The sequence below is a fragment of the Mauremys reevesii genome, linkage group 2, assembly GCF_016161935.1.
Source record: "Mauremys reevesii isolate NIE-2019 linkage group 2, ASM1616193v1, whole genome shotgun sequence".
NCBI classification, from domain to species: Eukaryota; Metazoa; Chordata; order Testudines; family Geoemydidae; genus Mauremys; species Mauremys reevesii.
In genome coordinates, this window is record NC_052624.1 from 75,428,410 (window position 1) to 75,451,595 (window position 23,186).

General features: G+C 44.0%; 1 protein-coding gene across 1 annotated transcript in view; it reads left to right on the forward strand.

The window, feature by feature from the left end:
- The first annotated feature begins 14,096 nt into the window (after nucleotides 1-14,096).
- CMTM8 (CKLF like MARVEL transmembrane domain containing 8) overlaps nucleotides 14,097-23,186 on the forward strand; it is a 49,722-nt gene continuing 40,632 nt past the window's right edge. Inside the window, exon 1 of the mRNA XM_039521799.1 lies at nucleotides 14,097-14,665. Within this exon, the coding sequence (XP_039377733.1) occupies nucleotides 14,504-14,665 (162 nt within the window). The 5' untranslated portion in view covers nucleotides 14,097-14,503. The remainder of the gene's footprint in view (nucleotides 14,666-23,186) is intronic.

A 23,186-nucleotide genomic window follows, 5' to 3' on the forward strand; every position in this document is an offset into this window, starting at 1 on the left:
AGAAAAGATATACTATTTTTCCGGGGGATGAACAAACTTAAAGGGCCTGTTAGCAAGCCATAAAGTTATGCTAAAGAAAAATTGGTGTGTAAGAATAGCTTTCACAGAAATATTAGCCATTTGTTTCAATTGCAAGAGAGAGATGGGAGGGGCTGCAGGTACATAAAAACCTTTTCAAGAACTGACAGGGAAAAAACCTCACATACTTTTAATAATTTCTTTGTGCTTCCAAGATGGAAGGTGCCCAGGAGCAACACAATGCAGAGGATGGTTCTCCCTCATAAAATTGTCTCCACAGATTCCCCACTCTTGCAATTCCTCTTGAATTTACTCAATTGTCATTCTGTCAAGATTCATAGACTTTAAACCAAGAAGGGACATTGCGATAACCTATACAGTCCGTAGAATTTCATCCTTAATTCCAATATCACCTCCCATAATTTGTGTGATTAATATCATATTTTAAGATAGACATATAATCTTGATGTACAGATTTCAGTTAATGGAGAATCCCCTATGTCTATTGGTAAGTTGTTCTAATGTTTAATTATCCTCAGGGGTAAAAATATATGCCTGGTTTCCAGTCTGAATTTGTCTAATTTCAATTTCTGGCCACTGGATCTTATGTCTAAATTAAAGAGCTCTTTGGTTCCTGGATATCTTCTCTGTGTAGGTACTTGCAGATCATGATCAAATCACCTCTTAATCTTCTTTTCAATAATGTAGCATAATAGATTGAACCCCTTAAGGGTTAGCTACATTAGCTGTCTTCATATCAACCACAGCACTGGCAGTATGGCTGCTTCTACTAGCTGTCTTTAAATGACTTTACAGCAGTGAGTCCAGCTGCTACCATTTCTACTAAAATATATATATTTAAAGGGAGTGAATAATTCATTTTAATTTCTGACCTGGTTCCTCTTTCTCAACTTCTTGGAAATCATTTATCCCATCTTCCTCTTGGCATGGTATCCCATTCCTTCAGAATAACAAAGTAGGACTTAGACCAGGGGTAGGCAACCTATGGCACACGTGCCGAAGGTGGCACGTGAGCTGATTTTCAGTGGTACTCACACTGCCCGGGTCCTGGCCACTGTCCGGGGGGCTCTGCATTTTAAGTTAAATTCAAATGAAGTTTCTTAAACATTTTAAGATCCTTATTTACTTTACATACAACTATAGTTTAGTTATATATTATAGACTTATAGAAAGAGACCTTCTAAAAACTTTAAAATGTATTACTGGCATGCGAAACCCTTAAATTAGAGTGAATAAATGAAGACTCGGCACACCACTTCTGAAAGGTTGCCGACCTCTGACTTAGACCTATAACATGCTACATTGCCAGTAGTCAGCAGTTGTAGTTAATTGTTCAGTCTATGAACACTTATGGTCATCAGTTGAAATAGTCTGAATGAGCAGTACCAGGAATTGAATAAAACATCCCAGGAATTGAATATCACATATATATGTCAAGGTCAGTCTCACAACTGAAACTCTTCATTGACTGAATCTGGAAAATCTTAAGGCGACTATGAACTTAATCCAACAGCAATATTTTTGCTGCTGTAATGAGATCACAGGAGGGACAGCTCATCTGCTTTTGTCTCTCACTCTTTATCAAGAAAGAAATATTCTATTGGTATGTAGTGAGCCGGTGTGGCTCCCCGCCACCCTGGAGGGGGAAGAGCCCATCTGGAGGCCAGAGTGGGTGGAGCTAGGGAGCTCTGAGCCCACCCCTCAGAGGGTCAGGAGGTGACCCGGAAGTATAAAGGCTCACCTTCAGAGCTTAGTAAGGCCCCAGCCACCAAAGAGACCAGACGTCTCCAGCCTAGCCCACGACTGGGAAAACCCCACGGCCCAAGACGGCCGCCAGGACTGGCCAGGCCTGCTCTGCACTCACTACCTGGAGGAGCTGCTGGGCCTGCCAACCAGCGACTGCCCCAAAGAACCCATGGTCCTGGACCCCCCAGAGGACAGCACCTGGACCCAGGTACGACTCGAGGTGGAATCTGGAAGTAGCCCAGGGAAGCCGACCCCAGTCTGGCTGCAGCACTGCCAGAGTCCATGTCAGTGTGTTACAGCCAGGATCCCCACTGACTAAGCAGCGGGTCTTCTGCCGCTGCTAGGGCCCTGGGCTGGGACGCAATGGAGTGGGAGGGCCTGCGTCCCCGCTGCCACCCAACTTGTAGGTAGCAGACTCCCCCTCTCCCAGGCCTGAGGAGGCTTGGGCCTATTGTTATTGCTCAGCCCTGTGTGAGGGCCTGAGCCCTTGACTCATTGTTGCCCCGCCCTGACCCAGGGCCTCGGCTCACAGTGTTTGTTTCAGTTACCGCAAGGGCTGCCGAGGGAGGCCCCGTGGACAGACTAATTCTCCCTGAACGACAACTGTGTGCAGTGAGCCGGTGTGGCTCCCTGCTTCCCCAGAGGGGGTCGAGCCCCGGCTAACCCTTGTACAGGTAGCTATTGAAGATGGTATTTTCCTCCAGCTGCTTGAGTTGGACTCAGTTACTGAGTAATCTTTTAGATAATGTTTTCTTGTGAAAACATTATCTAAAGCATAGCTCAGAGAGCCGATGCTATGTTTGTATAAAATGCATAATCACACATACATTCAGTGAAAATACATATGCATGTATTTAGTGAAAATGCCTGGTCTGAAGCAATCCTTACTGGTTATTATCATTACTTATTTGTATTGAATTAATGTCCAGAAAGCCAGGGACTGGTGCCCCACTGTGGCTGGCATTGTGCACACAAGACAAAAAATAGTCCCTGCCCCAAAAGTGTTTCAGCCTAAGGCTCCAATTCTGCAAAGAATTATACATGTGCTTAACTTCACTCACTGCGAGTGGTTTTCTTAACTGCTATGGAGCTATCTGCAGTGCAAACATTTAAGCACATACAAAGGTCTTTGCAGGATCAGGACTTAAGTATAAATACTCCACAGTAGTGATGAGAAGCTTTCCCTCAGAATTGTATCTTAGCCCTGGTCTACACTACAGGGTTAGGTTGAATTTAGCCACGTTAGGTCAATTTTATAACGAATTTGTCTACACAAGCATCCCCGTTCCGTTGACCTAAAGGGCTCTTAAAATTGACTTCTGTACTCCTCCCCGGCGAGGGGAGTAGCGCTAAAATCAACCTTGCTGGGTCGAATTTGAGGTAGTATGGATGCAAATCGACCTTATTGGCCTCCAGGAGTATCCCAGCATGCTCCAATGTGACTGCTTTAGACAGCACTTTCAACTCCGATGCACTAGCCAGGTTCACAGAAAAAGCCCTGGGAACTTTTGAATTTCATTTCCTGTTTGGTCAGCATGGCGAGCTCAGCAGCACAGGTGGCCATGGAGTTCCCCCAGGATCACAAACAAGCTCCAGCATGGGGAGAATGGGAGACACTGGATCTGACTGCTGTATGGGGAGAAGAATCTGTACAGGCAGAACTCTGATCAAAAAGAAGAAATGCTAATATATATGCCAAAATCGCACAGGGCATGATGGACAGAGGCTACAACAGGAACACACAGCAGTGCCACATGAAACTCAAGGAGCTCAGGCAAGCCTATCAAAAGACAAAGGAGGGAAATGGTCACTCTGGATCAGAGTCCCATACATGCTGCTTCTATGATCAGCTGCATGGCATTCTAGGGGAGGAACCTACCACTACCCCAACACTGTCCATGTACACCTGCAAGGGGGGAGTCTCACGCAACATGGAGGAGGATTTTGTGAATGAAGAGGAGGAGGAGAATGCGCAGCAGGCAAGTGGTGAATCCATTCTCCCCGACAGCCAGGACCTTTTCATCATCCTGGAGCCGATACTCTCCCAAGGCGGGATCCCTGACCCTGAAGGCAGAGAAGGCCCCTCTGGTGAGTGCACATTTGTAACTACAGTACAGCGTTTAAAAGCAATAGTGTTTAATGTTTGATTTGCCCTGAAGACTTGGGATGCATTCGTGGCCAGTACAGCTACTGGAAAAGTCTGTTAATGTGTCTGGGGATGGAGCGGGAATCCTCCAGGGACATCTGCATGAAGCTCTCCTGGAAGTCTCTGAAAGCCTTTGCAGAAGATTTCTGGGGAGGGCTGCCTTATTTTGTCTTCCACAGTAGGACACTTTACCACGCCAAGCCAGTAGCAAGTAGTCTGAAATCATTGCAGCACAAAGCATAGCAGTGAATGGTCACATTCAAGCAACTTTCAGTCTACATCTTTCTGTTAGCCTCAGGAGAGTGATATCATTCATGGTCACCTGGTTCAAATAAGGGAATTTTTGTAAGGGAACAGTAAAAGGACCCGGTTCAGCTGGGCTGTTTGCGCTTGGCTAAAAGGGATCATCCCTGAGAATAGCCACGCGGTGATGGAGGGGGTGAAGGGATCATCCCAAATAGCCACACAGAGGGGTGGGGGGAAGTGTGTGCTGCACATCCACCCAAAACCCACAGTCCCTCCTTTTAAATGGCAAACCCAACCGGCATTGCTTGCAATGGAAAGGAGGGCACTGCAGTTTGAAAACATTCCCACATGTTATCAAGGTGTTAAGAAGCCAAACCCATGTACTCTTTGGCTTACCATGGCTGCCTGGACACTGAATTCTGTTGCCCAGCCATGTGTGATGTGTCACCATACCTGCAGGTGCTCAATATAAAAGGCAAAATGCAACCTTGTACCTAAAGCACATGTTCTGTCTGCTGTGAATTGAAAGAGTCTCACATTTCTGAGAACAAAAGGATCATCTTAAATTTTACTCGCCCTTTTTATCCCCCCACAAGTGCAAATGTTTCTATGCTCCCGCTATCATCTCCATCCCTGAGATTATCACAGATTAGAAGGTGAAAAAAACACACTCACAATGGCATGTTTTCCAAGCTCATGCAGTCCTTCCGCACTGATAGGGCACAGCTGAATGCATGGAGGCATTCAGTGGCAAAGTCCAGGAAAGCATTAAGTGACCGTGATGAGAAGAGGCAGGATGCAATGCTGAGGCTAATGGGGGAGCAAACGGACATGCTCAGACATCTGGTGAAGCTGCAGGAAAGCCAACAAGAGCACAGACCGCCGCTGCATCCACTGTACAACTGCCTGCCCTCCTACCCAAGTTCCATATCCTCCTCACCCAGATGGCCACAACGTGGGAGGGCGCTGGGCATCCAGCCATTGCACTCCAGAGCATGGCCCAAGCAACAGAAGGCTGTCAATCAATCAGTTTTTTGATTGCTTATTGTAGCCACACTACAAATGTGGCCTTGTCCTTCCGTCCTCCCCTAACCCACTCGGGATTCCTTATCAGTTATCTCCCTTTTATTTTAATTAATAAAGAAAGAATGCCGGGTTTCAAAACAGTAGTGACTTTATTTCCTTTGCCAGCTGTGATCAAAGGAGGGAGGGTGGTTGGCTTACAGGGAGTTAAATCAACAAAGGGGATGGGTTTGCATCTAGGAGAAACACACACAACTGTCACACCATAGCCTGGCATGAGACTGGTTTTCAAAGCCTCCCTGATGTGCAGCGCGCCTACCTGTGCTCCTCTAATCACCCTAGTGTCTGCCTGTTCAAAATTGGCAGCCAGGCGATTTGCCCCAACCTCCCACCCCACCATAAATGTCTCCCTCTTACTCTCACAGATATTATGGAGCACACAGCAACCAGTAATAACAATGGGAATATTGGTTGCGCTGAGGTCTAACCTAGTCAGCAAACAGCACCAGTGAGCTTTTAAACATCCAAAGGCACATTCTACCACCATTCTGCACTTGCTCAGCCTATATTTGAACTGCTCCTTACAGGCTGCCTATGTATGGCTTCATGAGCCATGGGAGCAAGGGGTAGGCTGGGTCTCCAAGGATAACTATTGGCATTTCAACATCCCCAACAGTAATTTTCTGGTCTGGGAAGTAAATCCCCTCTTGAAGCTGCTCAAACATCACAGAGTTCCTAAAGATGCAAGTGTCATGCACCTTTCCCAGCCATCCCACGTTGATGTCGTTGAAACGTCGCTTGTGATCCATCAGTGCTTGCAGCACCATTGAGAAGTACCCCTTGTGGTTTATGTACTGATTGGCAAGGTGGTCTGGTGCCAAGATAGGGATATAGGTTCTGTCTATCTTCCCCACCACAGTTAGGGAAACCCATTGCAGCAAAGCCATCTGCTATGACCTGCACATTTCCCAGAGTCACTACCCTTGATACCAGAACGTCAGTGATTACATTGGCTACTTGAATCACAGCAGCCCCCACAGTAGACTTGCCCACTCCAAATTGATTCCCGACTGACCAGTAGCACTAGCAGTCAGGTGTTACAAGCTTCCACAGTGCTATTGCCACTCTCTTCTCAACAGTCAGGGTGCTCTCATCTTGGTATTCCTGCGCTTCAGGGCAGGGGAAAGCAACTCGCAGAGTTCCAGAAAAGTGGCCTTATGAATGCAAAAGTTTCGCAGCCACTGGGAATCATCCCATACCCGCAACACTATGCGGTCCCACCAGTCTGTGCTTGTTTGCCAGGCCCAGAATTGGCATTCCACTGTATCACATGACCCAATGCCACCATGATATCCCAATTGCCACAGCCCATGCTTTCAGGAACGTCTGTGTCCCTGTCCTCATCACAGTCGTTCTTGTGCTGCCGTCTGTTAGCCGTCTCTTAACTGCAGTATAATGTGCGAGGTGTTTACAATGCTGGCAACAGCAGTGGTGAGCTGCTATGCTATGGCGTCTGCGTGGGTAACCCAGGCAAAAAAGTGCAAAATGATTGTCTGCAGTTGCTTTCATGGAGGGAGGGAGGGAGGGAGGGGAGAGTGACGACATGTACCCAAAACCACCTGCAACAATGTTTTTGCCCCACCAGGCATTGGGAGCTTAACCCAGAATTCCAATGGGCAGCCGAGACTGTGGGAACTGTGGGATAGCTTCCCACAGTGCACCGCTCCATGAGTCAATGCTAGCCACTCCGCCAACTTAATGCGCTTAGTGGGGACACACACAATCGACTGTATAAAATCGATTTCTAAAAATTGACTTCTATAAAATTGACCTAATTTCATAGTGTAGACATACCCTAAGATATCAGAAGAGGCTGTCAGATTTATGCTATGTAAAACACCTGAACACACATTTAACTAATTGTACATATATGAATTATGGGGGTTTTAGATTTATAAACTAGGGAGAATAGCTGGTGAAAGACTAACAGGCATAGTATAATAAATAATTTGTGAGGCTAATGATTTGTCTTTCTTAGCACGGTTTTCATTGCCAAAAAGTTTCACTTAATTTCATAGTAATAGGATTAAAAATAAAGATTAGATGATTCAGGAAATTCAGTATATTGCTGTTCACCACAGGAGCTTTCTTGCTCTATATGGAGGTGCATATGCTCTGTGTAGAGTGTGTATGTTTTTAAAAAGACTGTGTGTTTATTATAATTTGCTATGTCTCCCTGAATCTGCATGGCCTCTGTCCATGTAATTCAAGAATTCTCCCTGTAAAGAAAGAAGCTCATCTTTCATTCTAGAAGTAATTAGTTGCAAGAGGAGCCAGGAGCATTATAATATTCAATTATATTTTGTTTTTCCAGAAAGAGAGCAGTAATTTGCAAGGCTGACAATCAAACCTAATTAATATTTACTGTCATCCATGGTCTCTCAGACTAAATTTTCAATTGACTAGCGATTTTAGGCACCTTAATTTGTGGGTGACCTATCTGAAATGCTTTGAAGGAAATGATTTTCAGAAGATAGAGAGCACCCATGCAACTGAAAATGGGGCCCATCTTCTAAAGGCTCTCAAGTTGGGCACCCAAAATTAATAGTCACTTCTGCAAATGTAGACTTCCCATCCACAGCATCTTCTCTGTTAGAGCAAACATTCAATTTTTCTGATTATGAAATCTGTAATTTAAGATTTGGGGGGTTTTTTAATCTTGACTTTGCATGATAAACTTCTGTTCATACTACACAAACCAGTGTCGTTTTCCCCAAAGAATCATTGGACTTGTTTATAGCATAAATTGCTAGATAATTACCAAGTATCAGAGGGGTAGTCGTGTTAGTCTGGATCTGTAAAAGCAACAAAGAATTCTGTGGCACCTTATAAACTAACAGACGTTTTGCAGCATGAGCTTTCGTGGGTGAATACCCACTTCTTCGGATGCAAGAGATAATTACCAAAGCACAAATCAAGTATTTCTGGTTGATATTAGTAGAAATCAGTTTTTCCTGATGTAACAGATTGCCCTATTCTGGTTGAACTTTAATACAGTCAGGCAGATGGTTGAAGAGCAAAGTATGTTGTTAATTATTTACTCAATGTGTTTGCTGATGGACCTCCATGCTTCACAAATTCCACAGTGTCACATCAAGAAAAAATGAAAATTAATTTATTACATATTTTTAAGAGTGTGGTTTAACTCTTCGGACAAATATCTCATCCTCAGTAAATTGCACTGATGTACAATGAGTATATTCATCCTGAGCACCACCACACTCCTTACAACATGTGACCTGCTATGCTCTATTATAAATATAGCTCCCTCCTTCAACATAAGCTTTCTCCATTTTCTTAGATCTCTGCTAGTCCTCTGGCTATCAACTTCATTAAACTCATCCTCACCCATCTGTTTTCAGCAGCTGGTCTACATCTTCAGGAGAAAGCCACTGGTTGTTTTTGTGAAAATAATAATAATAAAAAAGTTATCACATTTTCCCTCCAAAAAATTATTTAAAATTTTTGTTTAACAAAAACCACATTTTTTTGGTCCATGAAAAATGTCAATGACCATTTCAATATTATTCAAACCTCTTTTTTATTGAAAATGTCACCAAATTTTTGTACAAAATGGAACATTTTGACACTGCCAACAATCTCTTTGTGAAAAAAGACCTTTTCCCAACATAACAAAAAATGAATTCAAAAAATTTAAACCGAACTGTTGCCCCTCAGTGCCTCTGGAAGCACATTCCACCTGAGTACCTGAGAAATTGGCATGCTTCCCCATGTTATACCTCAGCATTTGAGGCACAGGATCTAACAGTCCTCTTCTAGTTTAAATGGGAGGAACCTGCTTGCAGGACATTCTCAAGGAAGTGCCCTCAACTTTGGAACTTGATTATATCTGTATTGGTTGTTCTAATTTAGCAAACACAGTTACATATTGGAAGGGTTTATTTATGCTGTACTATTTTTCTAATCACTGTTCTCTTTAAGAAGAGCTACAAAAACTGGCAAATGTAGGTGGGGGTGTTGATTGATATTCTGTAGTGACACCCATTCTTCCCTTGAAAGGTTAATTCTGAAAATAAGGTAAATAGGCCCCCTCTTTTATTCTGGCTGTGCTGCAATAAAAGGGTGATTGTTCAAGCTGCAGCATTCAATTATTTTGTTTCTGATGCTATCGCCATGTAAGAAAATATAGCCCAGCTTAGATGGTTTCCGAGTGCTTTTCAGTTTTGCTCTTCACTGCAAGGGATGCAAAACAAAAAGAAGAGTCACAGGGGATTAAGAAATTATCACACTGCCAAAATAAGCAGTGAAAATTGTTTCCTAGATGTGTTTGTCCTTTTATTGGAACTGATTTTTAGAATGTATGTTTGCTGGAGGAAAACTTGCTAGTTAAGGATGGCAGGCTGACACCCACAGGGAGAGTTTCAAAATGTGGCATGGGGATATAGCCATCTAGTTCCTGTTTGGAGTCACACCACTATAATTCTATACCATGCTTAGGAAACTTATTCCCTGATGGGCTAATTGCTTTGATATAATTAAAAAAAACCTTGCCTATTTGTAAAAAACGCAGAGCACCCTGGAGATGCTTAGATGATAGACATCAAAACTGAGAACATAGTGGGATTTGTTGCTGTGATGCATTAAATGGAGAAAAATTGTGTCCTCTGATGTGAAAACTAAAGGATAGAGAACAAAGCAGAGCTACTGATTTGGTAGTATCCATTTCTGTGGCACCTAAAACTTACTGGTATTAAAACTGGGTCCACCAAATCAGGTTCTTGAAACACAATGATAATACTCATGGAATGGAATCCTAAATGAAAACAATCAGTTTCTCAAGAAGGGAAAGTCATGTGAAGGATTGGTCCTGTATTTGTAATTTGTCTTGTTTATAGGAGTGCTGTAGGCACGAGTGTTCATCTTACACCGGTGTTGTTTGTTTTTGTTGGGTTTTTGTACTTCCAGATCTGGTGGGCTGGGAGCTCTAAAAAGGAGAGACAGAAAGTTAGCATTGTTATGGTGGCTCCTTACTAACAACAAGAGTATGGTCTTAGAATAACTTCAGTGTTGTTGTGAAAGAAGAGCTCCTGGGGAGCAGTGGCAGTGCCCGTCAGCTAAAGCCCTTTTTTTTATTTGGAAGCTGCCTGAAAGCAGGGCTGGTACACAGATCAATACTTGTCTGAAGTTGCTGACTTTTTCTTTAAAATCTCAGCTTTCATTAAAAAAAAATAAAAGGGAGAATAGAGTGTAAGCAATAGAGACACAGCTGAATCTACAGAGAGCCTGCAACAGTAGCTGTGACAGATGTGCACTGCCCTGTTCATCTCTGTTAAATATTAAGTCAAATGCCCCAAATGATCATATAAATGTCAACAGTGCTATTTCATTGCTCCAGTAACAAAGGAGGAGGAATCACAGATCTGCACAATATACTATGAGCAACATATCATTTTAACTGCCACAAAGGGTGGCATTTGGTAGGTGCCACCACTTTTCCCCGCCTCCAGTCAGAAAGGAACCCAGCAAAGCCATGGACATAGTGAAGCCTGCAGGAGGGGGAGCCAAGCTCGAGGAGCTCAGATGGTAGCACACAATGCTATTTTAAACATCAGCCCAATCTACTGCGAGCACCACCATCTGCTCTGCTCACATGGGCAGAACTTATATTGTGGGCAAAGCTTAGAATAGTACCATCACCTTTTTTTCCCCTTTCAATTCAACCCCTCAATGAAAGATGATACTGAAAAATCAAACCAATGGCTTTCTCATGAGTTGGTAGGATAGCATCAGTAAACAGCGAAAGGAAAACGGCAACCAGCTCTATAGAGAACATTTTACATTTTTGGAAGGAGTTAACATTAATTTTTAAATTTGGGTGTGTGTGGCAATGGGAGGGTTAGACACTTCTGGGGGTGTTTAACCTTTAAATGCAATTGCCATTTATACATATTTCTATGACGGGCAAATCCCTGAAAGTGGAAATAAAATAACATGGAATAATAAGGAAGTGTTATTTACTCCTTCTCATAACACAAGAACTAGGGGTCACCAAACAAAATTAATAGGCAGCAGGTTAAAAACAAACAAAAGGAAGTATTTCTTCACACAACGCACAGTCAGCCTGTGGAACCCTTTGCCAGAGGATGTTGTGAAGGCCAAGACTAGAACAGGGTTCAAAAAAGAACGATATAAGTTCATGGAGAATAGGTCCATCAATGGCTATTAGCCAGGATGGGCAGTGATGGTGTCCCTAGCCTCTGTTTGCCAGAAGCTGGGAATGGGTGACAGGGGATGGATCACTTGATGATTTTACCTGTTCTGTTCATTCCCTCTGGGGCACCTGGCATTGGCCACTGTTGGAAGACAGGATACTGGGCTAGATGGACCTTTGGTCTGACCTAGTATGACCATTCTTATGTAACACATGCCTGCTGATTCTTTTTCTGAATAGGACATTGAACATAGGAAGCTCTTAAGTGACTTGTATAGGATTTTTATTTCTTCTTATGATAATTATTTTTTTTATTATTATTGGGACATAAAACTGGACTGGACAACCACTAGACAATGGATGGCAGGGAACAGTCCTGTATTGTCATGAAGATAGATGAAAAATGTTAGGTCATTATGAGTCTCTGATAACTTTCCCTGTCTGACTTTTACAGCCTTTGTATATACCAGGGGTAGGCAACCTATGGCACGGGTGTCGAAGGCGGCACGCGAGCTGATTTTCAGTGGCACTCACACTGCCCGGGTCCTGGACACTGGTCTGGGGGGCTCTGCATTTTAATTTAATTTTAAATGAAGCTTCTTAAACATTTTACTTTACATACAACAATAGTTTAGTTATATTTTGTAGACTTATAGAAATAGACCTTCTAAAAACATTAAAATGTATTACCAGCACGCGAAACCTTGAATCAGAGTGAAAAAATGAAGACTCGGCACAGCACTTCTGAAAGGTTGCCGACCCTGGTATATACCCTTGCAAACCCATCAGAATCTTCTATATGGAGGAGTAAGCAGGCGCCCCTTGATTATTTTGAAGACCCAGATAAATCCTAATGTCACCCTTCATGAGGTTTGAAATCTTCTACACATACTTTCTTTCCCCCACCCTGTGATACGGCACCCCATATTCTTCATAAACATATTGTTATATGAATATGGCATAACTATGATATGTTTTATGCAAGATGGGTCATGTGAGATATAATTGGAAAGGTTATGGTTTACTGAAAGTGATTATCTGATTTGTATGCATGTACCATTTCTGTTACTGAAGTTAGGGATATTGACTATGTAACAATTACAACTGTGTGTGTATTTGGGGGAACTCCCACCAGACATTAAGCAATCAGCCTGGATGGACCATTAAGGACAATAGAACTTTGAAGATACTAATCTCCCACCTTCCTAAGAAGCTTCATGGGATGCTGCTTTGACACTACACGGTCATGTGATCATGTCACCTGGTACATGGTCCCAGGGCTGGTATTTTTCCACTGGAAAGGGGTAGGCTAGGAAACAAAAGATACCCACCATAGGTAAATCCTATTTAAGGCTGGGAAGTGAGGTAATCAGGGCTCTTCTCCACTGCCTCCCCACCCAAGAAGGAAGACTGCTGAAAACACCTGAAGAAACAAAGAAACTGAGCTGGGGAGGTAGGGGCTGAGTCCAGGTGAGAAAGAACAGCCTGTAAAAGGAATACCTGAAGATTTAAGCTGCTAGTAGTGCAGTTTACCTTCAAGAAACTCTGCAACCTGCTTGAAACAACATTTAGAGTGAGAAATTTATTATTTGTAGCCAGTATTCCTTAGTGTATTAAGCTTAGTTTGCCTGTTTTGTTTTATTTGTTCAGTAATCTGCTTTGTTCTGTTTGCTATCCCTTATAATCACTTAAAATTTACTGTTGTAGTTAATAAACTTGTTTCATATTTATTCCAAAACCCAGTTTGTGCAATTCATAACTGGAGATGGGGAGGCAAAAAGCTGTGCATATCTTCCTCCACTTTGAGGGAGGGGGTGATTTTAATTAGCTCATACTATATAGATCTCCACACAATGCAAGACAGTATAATTTTGGGTTTACACTACAGAGGGTGTTTGCACTGGCGTGCTTGGCAATCCCCTAGCTGAGTCCTCCCACAGAGAGCTGATTGTAGACCAGTGGTGGGCAACCTGCAGCCCGTCAGGGTAATCCACTGGCGGGCCACGAGACAGTTTGTTTACACTGACCGTCCGCAGGCATGGCCATCCACAGCTTCCAGTGGCTGCAGCTTGCCGTTCCCGACTTCCTGCACTTGCCATTGGCCTGGAATGGCAAATGCAACCACTGGGAGCTGTGGGCAGCCACAGCTGCAGGCTGCCCACCACTGTTGTAGACCGTGTGGGATTCTACAGCTGGGTGTGTCCCAACCTGTGTGTGTGCTGGAAGGGGCCTTGAGAGCCTGTCACTGCAGCACAGAGTTTGGGGGACCCAGGCTGGTGGGACAGGGGGGCTCAGTGGGATCCCAGCACATAAGGTGGCACCCTGGAAAGGGGAGGTCCAACCTGTCACACCCCACTTTCTATTTTGCTGCTAGCACCCTGCAGCAGCAGCTACGGGGATTAAATGCTTCTCCTCTCCAAAGCGTCCCGTGCGCCTTTGGTAGACGTGGCTACCCGCGGGGGACAGCCAGCGTGGGTAGGGAACAGCGTCGGGGGCTCATGGTCAAAATGTGGTGTCCACTGACCGGCGCCTGACACCCCGCGGGGGAGAGCCCCAGCAAAGCGCCGGAAGGCGGCTCCGCTGGAGGAAAGAGACGCTCTCGACCCTTAGCCTGCTCCCTAAGGCAAAACCCCGCCCAAAACAAGGGTTTACACGAGCGGAGGCAGAAAGCGCCTTTCCGTGGACCCAGCACAAAGCTGACATCGTTCCCGGGCAGGGCTGCGCTCCTGCCCTGGGGAGGGGAGGGGAGGGGGCGGTTTGCCATGGTCCTCAATGGGGCCGGAATCCGCCCCCCACCCCTAAGGTACAAGCCTTAAAGTGACCAGCCCGTGGAGCCAGGTCCCACCGCCTCCCTCCGGCCACCCCGCCCTGCGCCCCGCCCCGCCCGGCAGGGGGCTGCGGTGCCCCGGGGCCGGGGGCCGCGCCGGGCTGGCAGCCGCACAAAGCCGCGCTCGCTCTGCGCTCACGTGCCCGCCGCCCCGCTCCCGGCGCCCATAGGCCGGGCCGAGCCCGGCGCACCCCGGGCTTGCACTGCGCCGCAGCCTGCCCAGCCCGGGTCCCGGCGGCTGAGGATGGAGCAACCGCCTCAGCAGCGCCCTGGCGCCCACATGGTCACCACCACCAGGAGCTCCTTCACCGCCAGCTTCTCCCCGGCCGGCGCCAGCACCAGCACCCTCGCCTACGACAGGGAGTTCCTGCGAACCGCGCCCGGCGTCCTCATGCTGGCCGAGATCGTGAGTAACCCCAGTCCCCTCGGCTTGTGGGGCGGGGGAGCCGCCGGGGCTGACTGCTGCTGCTCCCGGGCAGGATTCCTGGGGACTTTTGGACTCTCCCTCCCACGCTTTGTGGCTTCTCTCCAGCAGCCTGGGGATGGGGGCTTTGCACAAGGACCCGCCTTTGCGGTGACTTTGCTTTTAACGTTAAAGCTCCTCGCGAGCACGCTGCTGCTGGGGAGAAACCCAGCTGCCAGAGAGGCTGGTTACAGGTGAGCTGATGATTCTGTTAAGTAGCGGGTTACTCCGGGCTGCGTTGTGAGCGCAGCTGTGGAGCGACTCCGGAGTCGATGAGCTCCAATCGATCCCATGCACTTTAGCTTAAGCCTTACCGCTGAGTCAGAATCTAATCCCACAAAGAAGCCACCGCTGGTGAGGCTATCCCTGTAGAAACCTCTCTCCAGCATGCAGACTGTAGGAGGATAGCCCCTTTTACTTCAGAAGGACTTGTCCCAGTGTAGTGATCTGCCTGGGTGGAGCTCATTGCAAGACTGGGGGCTGGAGCCTATGCCTTTACACTACCTGTTCAAAGATGAGTCTAACAAACTTTTCAAACAATGTTGTTCTGTTTCTTCATTCAAATATGCTAGCTTCCAGGTTCAGGACAATTGGAGATTGAAGCATTTTGCAGACCAATGCAAAAAACAAAATAGTTTTTAATACTGAAAAGTCAGATACACCCTTTTTGCACAGTATAATGCTAGATGTTTTAATATGTCATGCATTGAATACTTGTAAATGCTGAGCCTGGTTGCAATTAACTATTTTAATTACAATTATATTAGAATCTCTTGTGTGTATCTTACAGAAATATAACATCATTCTGATGTCAGCATCAGAGGTTGTAAATCAATTTCCATCCAGCTTTAATTAAAGTTGAATAATCACCAATGAAGAACTTTAATGTTTTAGTCTCAGACCCTGCAAACAGATCCATATGTGCAGACAATTATGCCCCCCCACACACACACCATGTGGGCCTATCCACACAGATCAGCTGGTGGGGTCTAAATGAGTAATCCAGAAACAATAACTTTTCTATTCTATCAGGGTCTGTTAAATTACACATTTTATAGACCGACCATAGGACTGTTGAGAGTTTGGCCCCCAAAATGTGCTCTTTAGGATCATCACAGAGAAGCTCATTTTTATGTGGCTTTTAGCCTCCATCAAACTTTTTCCCCCAGTTCATTGACTGCAAAAGCTGCAATGCTTCCTGCACTACAATCAAAACTTCTGCAGGCCAGTGGTTTGGGTGCTTCTAGAGTACAATGCTTGTAATATTCTGTTTGGAATCTCATCAGTAACAGAGCATTTGACTTAAGTAACAAAATAAAAGTAGTTTTAAATGCTAAATGTTAAGTTCTAGTCTTGTAAAGACGTAAAACTTGATGACATAAACACCTACACAGAGCAGGGGATGTGTTCTTTTGTCTGTTTTAGTGTTTGTAATGTCAACAACTCTTGCAGGGGAAAAACAGTCTTGGCCAATCAGGACCAGATTTTCAAATATTTTGTTTTACGTGTTTATACACTGCATTGGTAATATTAATAAATTAACTCTCTCAACACCCTTATAAGAAACTAAGTAACACATCAGTCCTGTTTTACAGATGGATAAGGGACTAATTCATCATTTCATTGCTCTTTGTATTAGTGCTTAGTTGCACCTGTGCAGAGTTGTTCTAGTAGGGGGTTTCGTGCTTTGAAGCTTCTGTAGATCAAGCTCATTGCACACACTAGGGATTCCTTGTATTCCTTCATTTGCCTCTCTGCTCCTGGCTCCTGCATGCCACCCTTCCATCCCTCTCAATTTCAGAGACTCTCTGGAACTCTCTTCACCCCCACTTCATGTCAGGGGCTCTGTGTGCCCCCACATTTCCCTCTATGCCAGGGTTGGTTGTGCCCCATTTTCCCAGTTAAGGTTCTCCTATTCTGTCCCCATGGCAGGAGTTCTGTGTGCATTCCAAGCTCCTCTCCCCTCCTCCCCCCAGAGGCTCTGTGTGCACTCCCATTCCACCCCCTTCACCCTTTTACCAGTGACCTCCATTTCACACCTTGCCAGGGGCCCTGTGTGTCCTATATTCTGCTCGATGCCAGGTGCTGTGTATGCCTCTACTCCCCCCCATTCTGCTTTCCCCTCCCATATCCCCATTTTCCCCTTTACCATGGTCCCCTGTTCTCCCCTATTACAATCTATGCCAAGGGTTCTGTGGCATAGATAGGAGCATACGCTCCTATTCTCCCCCTGCCCCAATACCAGGGTTCCCATTCTTTTCTTCCCCCCCCCCCCCCCATGGCTCTGTGCCTCCCTCACTCCCCCACCATTATTTCTCTGTTTTCTGGGAGACAAGTCCATTCAAGGTGTCAGGAACTTGCCTCAAACATTCCCTGAACTTTTGGAATTAACTTTTGAACACCGCATCCAATCATCACATTACATCTAAACAGCCAAATGTCCAAACAGAAATGCCATCAAGTGCAGTAGAAGTCTTGCAAGCTCAGCCCAAAATGGTAACAGATTTAGTCTTTTGTTGTTACTTTGCACAGATGTAAATAACTATACCAGGTGCCAGGCAAAAATGAGATTGTTGCTTGCTTAAGGCCAAATAATAAATTGATGGTAGAGCAGGAATTAGAATGTGGGAGTTCCTAGTTGTTGGTCCTGTGCGCTGAATCATTAGACACACTGCCTCTCTGTAAATTAATTTGTAATTTTTTAAGTTAGCCTATGTATTTAATTAATGATTAGATATCTTAAACATTTTTTTAAGCATTTCAATCCACCATGTAAGTTTCTGCTTGACTGTTTTGCTTTGAGGATGGTTTGTGGAAAGGTTACTTATTTGACCACAACCACTTTCACGGGCTGAGACTATAACTATTATAAACTTCCAAAAGTCTGACCCAGCAGTGGCATAATTATCTTATCCATTATCATCAAAGCAAACCAGCCAAATGGAACTCCGGGCTTATGTGCAGTATGGATCCTTACTGGACCTCTGGCAGAAACAGCCAGAGAAGAATCATGTTACAAGATACTACCTAGTATGAGGAAGTAATATAAAGTAACTTCTGTTACTAACCAAAATACTTGTGTGGAGCTGTAATTATTAGATATTGTCAGAACAATCCAGAGTGCTTAGGCACCTGAAATGTAAACAAATTCAAGTTTTAAAATATTGGGAACATTCCAGTATCAACATTAGGCAAATAAAAAGAATCAAGCTATAGTCACTAACTATTCAAAAGAGATGCCACATTCCTTCCCATTGCCTTTCCACTTCTTATTGCAACAAGGTTCACAAGCCCACTCATGTTTTCTCTGATAAGAGAAATCTGAATAGGTTAATTGGAACCTCAGTAAAGTGTGATCCAGAACTCATGAAAGTACTATGTGAAGGGCCTCTAGCATAGGTACAATGGCATGAATTCCATTTGAGACTGAGATTATAGTTAAACTTAGTTGCTTGAACAATCCACACATACAGGCTCTTGTGTACACTTCTGGATGGGAGTGTACCAAACTCACTGAAAGTCCACTTTAAAACTAATCCAGATCCCCTAATCAGGAATTCTAAAAGCTCAGTTTTATTACTATGTTGCTGCATAAATTATCAGTCAACCATATACCTGTAGCAGTGAGAATACAATTAATCACTTGTAGTTCTAAAATTACAGATCTCTTACCTGGTGTGAGGTAAAGGATGAATGCCACAGGTTCAACTAGCAAAGAAAATGGATACGCACTTGAACATATATCAAAATTGTACCAGTTAGGAATATGTCTCACTGCAGAGTTAGGCCACGCTGTTAGTTAGGTGTTGCCTCTAACCCCCACCTCCCATTCACACACACACACAACCCTCTCCTCTGAGTTTAGTGGTGCTTTAAACCTTGGGTTGCTGGCACTGCTGGGGGTATAAGCTAAAGCTCAGATAACCTGGACACAGGATAAATCCCACCAGTGATGATAGTTCTCCAGTGCCTTCCCACAATTCTCTCGTTTGTGGGCAGAAGAACAGATGGGTTCTCCCATGATTCACTGGGAAAGAATCATAGAGCAGCTTGGCTTATGGAGATCAAAGAACTATGGGATAGCACCCCCCCATCCAGAAGTTTAGCAACACACATAGATGACAACAGACAGTGAAGACAAGAGTAACTTCAGTGTGGCTTTTTTGTGCAGCTACTCAAACCCAAGATAAACTATACTTCATGTTCAAATCCAGCTGCTGATTACCCAGACTCATTCTGCAGTGAAGCTATACCCTGGCCTAGTAGAAGGAAGTGGCAGATATTTCTTTAGTATAACCCCATGAAGGTATCATGTTGCATCTTCAAAGAAGTCAGAAAAACCACTTCCAGAGTTGTCCAGAACAGAAATATCCTCTCAAAAGACAGGATGATGGCTTAGAAAGACATGTTTGTCTTCTCAGGAATTTTATGGATCAGTGAAACAATGACTAGAAGTGCCCCCTCAGAGTACTAAATCAGCATTTCAAGCCAACTCTTACGGAACACTTTGCAGGAGTGGAGAATTTTCTGGTTGCTAAGCATAGTTATAAAAATATTTACTTTGAATAATGACACTGATTCCTCCAGGTTGTTGCTGCCGCGAACATGTTGCTGGATACAGTATTCTTTTTTTAAAAATTGTCTTAGTGCATTTAGTCTTTATGCTGGATATTTATTTTAAACAAATACAGCTTAAAGTATTTAGAAGATTGTTGTGCTGCTGCAAGTGGATAAATGGGTTGGCATTCTTTTTACCAGATTTTAATAGTGTGACCAGGCTGATCACTCACTTTTTCACATATATATCACACCCAAACACTCTTCAGGGTTACGTAGTGCTTATGAATCTACATCCTTATTCTGGGTTTTTCATTAACTTGATTATTCTTGCAGTTCTGCAGCTATACAGGATTTTGTACCTTGATTGCATTTCCGGGCAATACATCATGATTATGGCTCAATTAAGTAACTAGGTATTATTTATTTTATTTACCCCTATCCAAATTTAAGATGTCTGACTCTGGGGTATAATCCAGAAAGATTCCTAATGAATTATCTCTCATTCTGATGGTACAGTGAGTCTCAGATTAAATAGGTATCACGTGTACTTGGTTCTCGTGATAAAACTTGATGACATGCCTCCAGCGAAGTAGGTATTCACCCACGAAAGCTCATGCTTCAATATGTTTGTTAGTCTATAAGGTGCCACAGAACTCTTTGCTGCTTTGATAAAACTGGAGGCTCACCACAGTACTAGAACAAAAAGATCCAGAGTTGTGAGAGAGCATTTTTATAACACGCATCCCTGAAACATCTCTTCAGTTTAATAGAATTCATCCTAGAAGGCACACTGTCTGTCTTATCAAATTCTAGCACTGTTCCGGTGAATTAGCTAGTACTAGGAGGAATGAAATAAATAAAATAGTAAGAACTGTGGACAGGAATGACTCAGTGAGAGCCTTTACTTGGGCAAGTGTAAAACAAAAGTTTTACTCCATTTTAAAAACATTTTATTGGCGCAGCATCTCCTCATTGGCCCTATGCTTTGCACATCACATAGATGAATTATCAGGGCTTGATTAAGGCAATGGCCCTATTCCCCCCCGCCCAACTTGGAGTGCCCATTGAGAGAGGCAGAGACAGCAGCATGAGCCCCGCTCCTTTCTCCCAGGAGTAGCAGGAAGTCTGCTCTCCGGCTTCTGGAATGGTGTGACTCTCAATACTTCCCCTAGTAACTGGGCACATATGCTTGGGTAAAGTCAGTGAAACTCAAGCACATTCTTAAAGTTAAGCAAGTGCTTTGCTGAATAGGGATGGACTTAAGCAAATGCTTAAAATTAATCACTTATTACTGAGTGTAACAAATTACCTCTGCAGCAGTCAACTTCAGAGATTCTTTTTATACACACTGAATGTGAAAATGCATGGCATGAATTCTAGGCCCAGTCCTGCACTCCTTAATCAGGCAAAACTCCCGCTGAAGTCAGGTTTCAGACCTCGCTGCGTTTTAGACTGTTATTCCATCATCCCACTAACCACCACTGCTTCAGCAAATATATACGTATAATTTCCATCTTCCTTTGGGATCACATCATTGTTAAAAGCTCTGTTTCCTGAAAGGTCTGTAGTGTCCTGGACTAGATCAGTGTATTTCCTTGGAACAAGAGGACTATGTGGGTGAAATACAAGAAAATTAAGTTTGAAAGGTGATGTGTGGAATGTGCCCGGAGCATGAACAGAAACAATAGTGGGATTGACAGGGATGTGTTATCTAACAGAACTTGAAATGAATGGGGACACTTTACAAAAGTTCAGGAACGTGAGAAATTCCCGATACCTCAAAATTTAAGGTAGAATTTGTCTCCAGTGCTGTTACTTTGTCATGAGAAAAATGCATTTAAAAATATTCATAAACATAAATTCAGTCATTGGATGGGTAGTGAGTCTAATCAAAATTTCTATGCCTCTTCAATGTCAGTTTTGAAATAATTCTTGTTGGCATTTATTCTAGAGATGAGCAGTAAAATCTCTGCAGTAATCTTTGAATGCTTTAATTCTAATTAAAGTACAGAGCTGGATTAGGGGACTTTTGTAGCTCACTCAGAAGCCCGAATGAAGGCTCTATGGTACAGAGGGAGCGGATGGACTCTTGTTCATTTCTGAAGTGCTGATACCAGTGTGGTGCTCTGCTAGGGAAGAAGTAATTTATAGCCCTCCCAGGCTCCCAGCAGTTCCTGTGGAGTAGATCCAGTCTCCTGCAGCCCTAGTTCAAGATGGTGCAGTGGCTGAGTGTCACAATATATGTGAGGAGGGTGACATCGGAGGCTGTTGAGGGGTGCTCTGTTGCTAGGTGGTGTGAAGGCTTTCCTGGGGGAGTTGGGCTTTTTTAAAATCCACCACTGAAACTCGACTGCTAGTGAAGAGACTGGGTATCAGTATGGGTAGAATTACAACACAAGGGATGCAGATTCCTTACCCTGCTGTTATGTTAAACATAGGGCTAAGACAATAGTACAAAATCCTGGACTTCCTTTCCTATTGGTGCGTCCTCTTCCATGCCTCTCCCTCTCATCACTGCCTTTCCCCTTTATCACTGTAATATTTTCCTTCTTCGCCCCCATTCCCAAATTAAAAAAATAAGTTGGTTAATAAAAATTCCTTGTGCCTCTATAGGACCCTCCATTTGAGGGTTTCCGAGTGTTTTACACACACAAATGAATTAGCCTTACAGCACATTGGGAAGTAGGGAAGCATCATTACCCTACTTCACACCTGGGGAAACTGAGGCACGGACAGGTTAAATGGCTTGCTTCAAATCACACACAACTCTGGCAAAGCTGGGAATGGAACCTATGTCCTATGACTCCTAGCCTTGTGTGTTAACCATGAGACAACTCTTCCACTCCAACAGCAGCTGCCTTGCACTGCTGGTGAACATCCCTTCCTGCCCTGCAATTATGGGAGTTCTCTGTTCACTCCTGAAGTCAATCCACACACATCACACACATGCAAAGTGGATAGCAAAAGGTTGAGTTAAAAGCAGCACTTGCAAAAGCTCTCACTACTGCTATAAAGATTAAAGTTTCAAAACAAACACAAATTCCTCACATGAATTCTGAGACCTTCAGAACTGAAAAGGTACCAAGCATTATCCTTGTCTGTCCCTTGGCATGTTTTCCTCTGCTGGTGCGTATGCATTCTCATTCAGCCTGTTGTTCTCTGCTGGGAGTAACACTGCCATAAATTAAGTGTGTGTGTGTGTGTGTGTGTGTGTGTGTGTCTTTTTCTTTTAGCTTTATCCAAAAGTATAAGAAAAATAGGGTACAAAGCATTACAATGTGATTCTCCACACTCATTCCTATTCTAGTTCCAATAAAGCAGTAGAAATTGTGCGTCTGAAGGAGCACCAAGCCCTCTTTCCTAGGGTCAAACAACAAATAAATTTTATAACCTATCACATATTCTAAGGAGCAGCACTGCTCAGTAAGGGTAGGAGACAATTCCTGTTGGCGTCATTGGCCCTGATTCTTTTGTCACTTAACAGAGTGACACAGGTATAAGTGATGGAATTTCAGGGGAGCAACTCCTGGTTTACACAGTGCTAGGAGAATGAGGTCACTGCTTTCACTAGGAGTTGGATCAGGTCCTAGGAGGGATTGGTATTAGACTTTAAACTATGAAAGTGAAAGGGACTAAGAGAACCAGTTAGTTTTACTAATACCAAGTTAACAAAATGTCATCATGGGGACTAGATTAATAATCTGTTGACTGGGATCTGTAAAATACAAAATATATATTGAAAAATCCTGTAGAACTGTTGGGAGTGAATGTCTATTTGGAGAGAATAGCATCAACAGGCATAACAGGGGCTGTTTGTGTTTTAGCTGATGACTTGACACGCTCAACTGAAAAGGACCCTTATGAAGGACCTCTGCTTCTTACCAAATGCCTGAACACAAGACTT